This window comes from Carlito syrichta, unplaced genomic scaffold, assembly GCF_000164805.1.
Source record: "Carlito syrichta isolate Samal-C Ts95f unplaced genomic scaffold, Tarsius_syrichta-2.0.1 Scaffold305742, whole genome shotgun sequence".
Taxonomy (NCBI): Eukaryota; Metazoa; Chordata; class Mammalia; order Primates; family Tarsiidae; genus Carlito; species Carlito syrichta.
In genome coordinates, this window is record NW_007249838.1 from 60,766 (window position 1) to 70,566 (window position 9,801).

General features: G+C 47.8%; 1 protein-coding gene across 1 annotated transcript in view; it reads right to left on the bottom strand.

Annotated features, from left to right (window-relative positions):
* PI4K2A (phosphatidylinositol 4-kinase type 2 alpha) overlaps nt 1-9,801 on the bottom strand; it is a 26,566-nt gene that overhangs the window by 14,919 nt on the left and 1,846 nt on the right. Inside the window, exons 2-5 of the mRNA XM_008062536.2 lie at nt 9,700-9,718; nt 7,390-7,590; nt 3,553-3,684; nt 3,001-3,154 (exon numbers count right to left, since the gene is read on the bottom strand). Of these exons, the coding sequence (XP_008060727.2) occupies nt 3,001-3,154; nt 3,553-3,684; nt 7,390-7,590; nt 9,700-9,718 (506 nt within the window). The remainder of the gene's footprint in view (nt 1-3,000; nt 3,155-3,552; nt 3,685-7,389; nt 7,591-9,699; nt 9,719-9,801) is intronic.

The following is a 9,801-nucleotide window of genomic DNA, read 5'->3' on the forward strand; positions in this document are numbered from 1 at the left end:
GCCACTGCACTCCAGTCTGGGCGACAGAGTGAGACACCAACTCAAAAAAAAAAAAAAATTGTGCATCCAAAGATGCTACCGACAAAGAAAAAGGCAACAGAATGGGAGAAAATATTTGCAAATTACGTATCTGATAAGGAACTAACAGCCAGAATATTCAGAGAACTTCAAAAACACCACAACAAGCCTGGCTCGGTGGCTCAGCCTGTAATTCGGTGCTTTGGGAAGCCGAGGTGAGTGAATTGCCTGAGCCTGCGGGTTCGAGACCCGCCTGAGCAATTTGGCGAGACCTCATCTCCACAATAAATCAAAAAAATTAGCCAGGTGTGGTAGTGCACGCCTGTAGTTCCAGCTACTTGGAAGGCTGAGGTGGAAGAATAGCCAGAGCCCAGCAGGTCGAGGCTGTGGTGGCTGGGAGCGGCCACTGCACTCCAGTCTGGGCGGCAGAGTGAGACTCCAACTCAAAACAAAAAACAAAAAACAAACAAAAAAAACACAACAACAACAAAAACTGATTCAAAAATGGACAAAGGTCTTGAATAGACATTTCTCGTAAGAGGGTATATAATTGGCCAATAAACATACAAAAAGACACTCAATATCACTAATCATCATGAAAATGTAAGTCAAAGCCAAGCTCGGTGGCTCAGCCTGTAATCCCGTGCTTTGAGAGGCTGAGGTGAGTGGATTGCCTGAGCCCACGGGTTCAAGACCCACCTGGGCAACTTGGCGAGACCTCATCTCTACAATAAATCAAAAAATTTGCCAGGCATGGTAGCGTGCGCCTGTAGTTCCAGCTACCTGGAAGGCTGAGGTGGAAGGATCTTGAGCCCAGCAGGTCGAGGCTGCGGTGGCCAGGAGCGACCGCTGCACTCCAGTCTGGGCGACAGAGTGAGATTTCAACTCAAAAAAAAAAGAAAATACAAGTCAAAACTACAAGATACCATCTCATACTCACAGGATAGCTACTATCAAAGACAGAAAATCGTTTAGTGTTGGTGAGGATGTGGAGAAATTAGTGCCCTTGTGAACTGCTGGAGGGAAGGTAAGTTGGTGCAGCTGCTGTAGAAAACAGTATGGTGAGTCCTCAAAATATTAAAAATAGAGGCCGGGCACAGTGGCTCATGCCTGTAATCTCAGCACTTTGGCAGGTGGAGGCGAGAGGACTGCCTAAGCCCAAAGGTTCGAGACCAACCTGGGCAACTCGGCAAGACCTAATCTCCACGATAAATCAAAAACATTAGCCATGGTAGCACACACCTGTGGTTCCAGCTACTTGAAAGGCTGAGGTGGAAGAACCGCCTGAGCCTAGCAGGTCAAGGCTGTGGTGGCTGTGAGTGTGCCACTGCACTCCAGCCCGAGTGACAGAGTGAGACGCTGACCCTAAATAAATAAATAAATAATAGAAATAGAATAACCACATATGATCTAGTAATTCCACTTCTTCTTCTTCTTCTTTTTTTTTGAGTTGGAGTCTTACTCTGTCGCCCAGGCTGGAGTGCAGTGGCATGCTCATGGCCACCCCAGCGTCAACCCAGTGGGCTCAGACGATCCTTCCACCTCAGCCTTCCAAGTAGCCGGAACTATAGGCGAGTGCTATCACACCCAGCTAATTTTATTGATTTATGATAGAGCTGAGATCTTGCCAAGTTGCCCAGACTGCTCTCGAACCCGTGGGCTCAGGTAAATTCTCTCACCTCAGCCTAGTAATTCCACTTTTGAGTATATACTCTACATACACACACACACACACACACACACACACACACAAACACACATAAATATTATATAGTATATATATGTGTGTGTATGTATAGATATGCACTATATACTATATATACTATACACAGTAACACACATATACATACATATGTACACACACAAACACACATATACATTATATATGTGTGTGTATATAGTATATATATGTGTGTATGTATATATATCTATGTATACACACACACACACACATATATATATATATACACTATATACTATAACACACATACACAATACACTGAGAACAGGGTCCTGAAGAGATATCTGTAAATGCATGTTCACAGCAGCATGATTCACAATAGTTAAATGTGGACACAACCCCAGTGTTCACTGATAGATGAACAGATAAATGGATGGGCAAAAGGCAGTATACACACAAAATGGAACATTATTCCTTCTTAAAAAGGAAGGAAATTCTGATAGATGCTAAAGAGTGGATGCACCTTGAAGATGTAATGCTAAGTGAAATGAGAAGAGTCACAAAAAGCTAACACTGTATAATTCCACTGATTTCAAACACTTAGCATAGTCAACAGCACAGACACAGAGAGCCGAATGGTGGTTGCCAAGGCCTGGGGAAGAGGCAGTGGAGAGTCAGGGTTTACCGAGCACAGAGCTTCCGTGTTATAAGATCAGGAGTCCTGGAGGTGGATGGTGGCGATGTGAATGCATTTACCACCACTCAAAAGTGGTTAAGGGAGTAAATTTTATGTTATGTACATTTTACCATAATCTTAAAATTGGACAAAACATAGCTCCTATAAAACATGAATGTAAAGACTTTTGTCCTTGATGCATGTAGATTTTGCCAGGTTAGCTGAGTTAAAATTGCACTAGAAAACCTTTTGTAAATACCAGTGATCTAAGCATCCACCTCAAGAAGTTAGACAGTCAGGACTGTCCTTGATAGGTCTTGACACTGCGAGAATGACTAGGGACCAAGGATGAGAGTACTCTTCACAGTGCTTTGGAAGAGTGAGGTATCGTACATCTGGGACAAGAAAAGAGCCCAGGGTAAAACGTCAGTACTGCCTCCAGGCCGCGCCACCTCTGGTAATGACACATGCAGTGTCAGGACAAAGCTCACCTGGCCAAGTAGTCTGAGACCCTCCCCAAACGCGGGTGACTCCCCTGCCTTGGAGAAACTCATCCTGACCTCCAGGTCTTCCCTGCGCTCTGCACGGTCTGGCACAGAGCCCAGGACCGCCCGCCGCTGCTCACCGGTGTTGCGGATGATGTAATCCAGCACCACCAGGCGCTCAAACTGCAGCAGCAGCTGCCGATTGGTGTTCTCAGGGAGCGGCTCGGCCTCAAAACGCCGCAGCCAGAAGTCTGCATCCTTGTAGCCTTCAACAAAGAGCTGGAACGAGCCAACCTGGAACCGAGAGGGACAAAGGTGTTTCTCTACTGCCCAAGTTCAAGGACCCCCGGAGTAAGCCAGACACCCACTAAGGCCCTGTGGAGTTCATAGCAGAGAAAGGGAACTGCTCAAGGTCCGTAGTTCTTCATTTCCTTGCGAGGACGGGAGAAAGGGGTGGGACTGTGATCACCATCCGAACTACAGACACACCAGAGGAGTCACGTGAAACGTTGGATCTCGACTCTGGAGAATCCGTCCCCACACCTTAGGCTCAACAGGAATGGGGAAGACAGTTTGGAACCTCAGAGCAGGTTATTCCTGTGCTCAAGTTCGCGTCTGTAGGCACCTTGCTTCGCTGCGTGAGTAACTATGCCACCATAACTCATCACCTCTGATAAGCCACATCCACATACCTTTGGTGGCAGCCCAATGCGGTTAAACCGCTGCCCGACCTTTGGCACTTTCTCTAGCGCAAGCTGCTTGCCCCTGGACTTCACTCGGTCAATGGCACTATAGTTGAAAGTCTCACTGGCCAGGTGTACTACCTATAGTAGGAGAGAAGATATAACAAGGTTAGAGTCAAGTGTAAGGAACCGACCACTGTGGCAGAGAATAAATAGCTTAGATACTCATCAGTCCTGTCCTGTTCCTCTTCCAGAAACAGAATACGTTTCTCAGCCTTCCTAGCAACGAGGACAAGGAAGATAACTAGTTTGGGCCAATGAAATGCTGACAAAGTAATGTATGCATGTCACTTTCAGGACTGGCACCTAAAATCTGATACTCCCCAGTCTGTGTAGCTAGAAGAGAAAAGCTCTGAGACGGCAGAGCCACACCGCGGAAGAGCCCCAGTTCCCCATGACCACATGAGTAACCTGAGATCTGGGAGAGCTGTCTGACTGGCATGGATCTGAGCTGTGATCAAGAAATAAACTGCAATTTTATTAAACCACTGAGATTCAGGGGTTGTTACAGTAGCTAATATAAATTACACTGATGAACACAGTCACCTCCTGAGTTAGAAAAATAGGCCAGGCTGTACATGGTGGCTTATGCCTATAATCCAGCACCTTGGGAAGCAGAGGTGAGAGGACTGCCCAAGTCCATGGGTTCGAGACCAGCGTGGGCAACATGGCGAGACGAGGTCTCGCACTCCCTGCCTTACAGATCAGAAAACTCCAGCAAAGGAATGAGGAAAAAAGCTTTCCCAAGGCTACCTTGCCAGTTTCCGCAGTGAAAACCCTGGCTAACTCAAGCCATAAATCACCTGTTTCCTCCCATCAGATTGATTTTCGATCATTCTTCCCAATAAACCATTTTTTCCCTATGACTAATGAAACCATCATAACCTGAAACCTCATAGAAACAGAGAGCAGACACAGCAGTGAGAGAGAATTAGAGCCTTACTATCGCCATGTGAGCCCTGTTTCTATAGTGATAGATGTTCTGATCAACTAGACAGAATCCTGTCACAAGGGTGGGAGAGGCAGAAGGGGAGTGACTTCTCTCACTAGTCTCCAGTAGCCATAGGTTACATTTACAAAGGTCTGTCATTTCCCATGGAAGACAAGTGTTTTGTATGGTTGCTGACTTTCTGATGCAAAGGCTCTCGGGACTCAGTTAGGTTCTCTAAGGGGGAAAGAAGAAGACCAGAAATGGGAAAGAAAGGGCCTATGGGGCGACATTAACGATGTCAGTAGCTCATGAAATACCACAGACGGCCGGGCTCGGTGGCTCAGTCTGCCATCCCAGCACTTTGGGAGGCTGAGGAGAGAAGACTGCCTGAGCCCGCAGGTTCGAGACCAGCCCAGGCAACTTGGCAAGACCCCCATCTCTACAATAAATCAAAAATTAGCTAGCTGTGGTAGCGTGCACTTGTAGTTCCAGCTACTTGGAAGGCTGAGGCAGAAGGATTGCCGGAGCCCAGCAGGTAGACACTGGGGTGGCCGTGAGTGTGCCACTGCACTCCAGCCTGAGCAAGAGCGAGACTCCAACTCAAAAAAAGAAAAGGAAAGAAAGAAATACCAAAGGCTAACATGTGCCAGGCATTGGGCTACAGCTTTACGTGGATGTTCCATCTAATCTTGGTAGTAACACTGCAATTAGGAACTACTTATATCCCTATTTTTGCAGTGAGGAAACTAAGCCTGGGGCCGTAAGTAACTTGTCCAGGGGTCACACAGATAAAATGCTGCAGAGGCCCGCTGCCCCTCAGGCACTGCACTCCAGAAGCGCCAGCAGAGTGGGCAGCGCCTTGCATCTGTCCAGGAAGGGGGAAGATTGTTGAGTGGTGAGCCAGCAGTTGTTCAAAGTTTCTAGAGTCTAGGAGGGGCCTTGTGGGAGGATCTCAGGTCAGGCAGGAGACTCGGGAGCACTAGTCATCACACAAAGTGTTCAAAGGCTGTTGTTCAGCCATCTGCACAGAGAGAGAAAATTAGGGCATAAGGGGAAGGCATGAGCCACACAAGCCAGGTAGTGAGTCACATGTGAAATGGGAACCACAAGCCTGGTCAAGCATTTTCTGGATAGACCTGAAGTTGGGGGACCTTTGGTATTGTTTCTCATGACCTGATATTCATTCGCTGATTTAGCTGGTACTTAACAGATACTAACTATAAATACAGGACTTTGCTACATGCTGAGAAAGAGAGAAGGAAACCTCAAGACTGCGGTCTCTGACTTCTACAAACTTTTTTATTTTTTGAGTTGGAGTCTCACTCGGTCACCCAGACTGGAGTGCAGTGGCTTGCTCCCGGCCACCACAGCCTCGACATGCTGGGCTCTGGCGATCTTTCTGTCTCAGCCTTCCAAGTAGCTGGAACTACAGGTGTGAGCTACCACACCCGGCTAATTTTTTTGATTTTATTGTAGAGATGAGGTCTCACCAAGTTGCCCAGGTGTCTCGAACCCGCAGGCTCAGGCAATCCACTCACCTCAGCCTCCCAAAGTGCTGGGATTACAGGGTGAGCCACCGAGCCCGGCTCTACAAACTTATAAACAACCTGGCTTGCTGTTTGGAGTTTAATGTCAAAAGGGCAGACACAGTTAAAAATACATAATAATCCTATTTTCTTCTAAAATACCCTGGGGGGGCGGGAGGGAAACCAGGTTTGAAGAGAAGTTTCTATATGCTGATGAATCTCTTTGCCCATAGAGTCAGCCACCTAAACTTGTGAAGAAAATCACAAGAGGGGTTTTTAATCCAGGACCGCTAGGAAGGGTCCCTAGGAGGCCAACGGATGGACTATAACTGGTCTCTGAACCATCCCCCTAAAATTATATGCAAAACAATGATGGCAAACATGCACTATTTCTGGAAACAGGATCCATAGCTTTCATCAGATTCTTAAGGATGACTCAGCAGCCCTGGGACATCTGATCAGAGTTCCATTTCAGTTATTACTAAGCCCCAGGTAGCCACATGCGCAGTGGATGACGTGTCCTGATGTGTTTGCCTGCCAACCAGCAGATCCCCCACCTCATAACGCTTGGAGGGTTTCATGGAACACCCTGTAGTGCAGGGGTTCTTAAGCTGGTGTCAGGAAACTCTCTGAAATTGTATGCATCAACTCTGTATTCAAGTACATGGGCAGGGCTTGGGGGTATGGTCCAGACCTTTCATCAGGACCTTAACTAGGGCCATAACATATAAACATGTAACGTATAAACCCACTCTATGTGGGAATTTCTCTGGACCCAGGACCCCTATTTTGGAATGTTCAGACAAGCACCAGAATTCCATAGCATAAAGATAAGTGGGGAAAAAGTCCATGTCAATTCCCCGTAGAGGTTCGGGCCAGGCCTTTACACTAGCCCTCAGCCCACACAAAGTCCTCCTTGCCAGTCCTTGCCTTAAGTGCTTCACCGAAGTCAGCCAGTCCATTCTAGGCTACATCAAAATCCTGGAATGACTCAGACGTCCAAGAGCATGAGCCACAAAGGCGGCTAGGGTTCGAGTCAGCCTGGGGTTACCTGGGACCCAAAGACCAAGGGAGCCCATAAACGTGCACCAGAGGTCTGTGAATTTCCTGAGATAGTGTGCAAAAATTGTGTCCTTCTGAGGATAGCTGTCATCAGATGATCAAATCATGAGCCTAATGCTGCCCCTGCCAACCCAAAAAGGTTGAAAACCCCAAACATAGGACATAAATGGTCTCCACTGGACCCAAGGTCCTACTAACATGTAGCAGGGCTCAGACCTCAGGAAAACTCTGGCAGCCAGTAAGGCTCCCCAGAGATGGGTCGCTGACCTTTGTACGGGGTACAATATTGAGTTCCAGTTTTTGGTCCACCAGGCTGGCGCCAGCCTCTGAGAGATAGCCCTGGTTGAGGACAAGGCAGTCACGGCCAAAGCAGCAGGGACAGCACAGCTTCTGCAGCCACTTGGTCCACTTAGGGTTAAGTTGCCCATACGGCTCTTCATTCTTGGGTTTGAAGACAGCAATGATCTTCTACACAGACAAAAGAAAAAGAGGACGTCAGCTGCAAGTTGGCCGAACGAGCCCACAGACCAAGTCAGCAGGAATCCAGAAGGAAACGAGAGGGCACAGGCAGGCAGAACCTGCTGACAGCTGGACCCAGGCTTCTCCTCAGCTGGGAAGGGCCAGACACCAGCCCACGGGTGCAGCTAAGAGACCAGACTGCTGCCAAATGCAGTGGCTAAAGGGGTGCTGAGCCCCCTCACTCGTTCTGCCGCTTCCCTCCGCTTCTTCTCTTCTCCCTCACGTGAGTACCTCCCTCTGACGCTGTGCTTCAAGCAGCAAGGAACATGGATTTCTACATCTTTAGGAGCAAGACACAAAGTCAACTCAGCGGCGATCTTGCGTCACTGGCGGCAATCTGACATCAACAGAGTTGCTCCCTGCCCTCCCGGAAAGGACATGACATCATACTGCACATACCGAGGGCGCTAAAGTCACCTTTCCCCAAAAGTGAGGAATCAACTTACCATGGAACATGTTATCATTCTGTGCATGCAACCATTGATCCTACAGGACCCTTCATTTACATGATATGCTAGAAATGGCTTAACACCATCAAAACCCCACCCTCCAAAGAACACACAAGCACATCATCGCTCAATTAAAGAGTCAAAAAAAAAATCCCACTGACAGGAAATAAAGAGGGTAAATAAAAATCCCACTGACAGGAAATAAACCTCATGGAATGAGGTTCTGAAAATCCTTCATCAATGGGTGCTTTCCTCTCTCAGCCTTATTATCCAAAGAAAAACCACAGCAGGAACAAGAATCTGCTAGCTGCTTAGAATGGGGTTCTCATGAGTAATTCTGATAGGCAAGAGGCCAGGATGTTTCTAGCAGCCAGTCGCTTAATCCTCCTAGGCCCTCAAAGTGCAGGATGCCTGGACACTGAATGCTTTCTTCCACAAGCCAGTCAGCCCTCTGAGGCAGTCTTGCATTTTTGTCTCATTTCCTCCAGTCCCCAAACTGGTAATTCAGCGGGAAAAAGGCAAATATGCTGCCCAAATGGCTCAACTTCATAACATGTGACTCTTTTTTTTTTTTGAGTTGGAATCTCAATCTGTTGCCCAGACTGGAGTGCAGTGGCCGCTCCCGGCCACCGCAGCCTCGACCTGCTGGGCTCCGGCGATCCTTCTGCCTCAGCCTTCCAAGTAGCTGGAACTACAGGCGCGCGCTACCACGCCCAGCTAATTTTTTGATTTATTGTAGAGATGAGGTCTCACCAAGTTGCCCAGGTGGGTCTCGAACCCACGGGCTCAGGCAATCCACTCACCTCAGCCTCCCAAGGTGCAGGATTACAGGCTGAGCCTCTGAGCCTGGCTTCATGTGACTCTTATCCCCTTACCCCACAGCCCACTCAAGCTAGTCTAGGTCATAAGACATTTATTTTCCTGTGGGTATCACTTCCTGAACTAGGCAGGTCCCAGTAGACACACCCATCTGCCTCCATTGAGTAAGTACTCATATTAGGAATGAGCTAGGTCCATGGCTCTAATAATAATTGGCCAATCTGGAGCTCATTTCCCTCAAGACAAGCTCTGCAAGGATTTGAGAGGACAAGAGAAAGACATAACTCTCATCTTCCCTCCAAAAATAAATTTCTTTTTTGACTTGGAGTCTCACTCTGTCACCCAGGCTGGAGTGCAGGGGCACGCAGGTTGGTCAAGGGCAGTGGGGTGAGAAAGTAAATCCAGGCTAAATCTCTTTTACTCATTCTGTCTGTTTGGACCTCATCAATTAATACATAGTTTGTCTGTTTTTGAGTTGGAGTCTCACTCTATTGCCCAGGCTGGAATGCAGTAGCACACTCACAGCCACCACAACCTTGACCTGCTGGGCTCAGGCAATTCTTCCACCTCAGCCTTCCAAGTAGTTGGAACGACAGGTATGTGCCACCATACCCAGCTAATTTTTTGATTTATTATAGAAACAAGGTCTCGCCATGTTGTCCAGGCTGTTCTTGAACCCCTGGGCTCAGACTGTCCTCTGGCCTCGGCCTCCCAAAGTGCTGGGATTACAGGCGTGAGGCACCATGCCTGGCCTAATAAAATGCTTTTAAAAGGTTGAAAATCAGGCAACCCCTTCAGGTTCCCTCCCACTGTGGGAGCTTTTCTGTCCTCTCAATATATCCTGGTTTGGAAAAAAAAAAAGATTGAAAGCCGGGCTCGGTGGCTCAGCCTG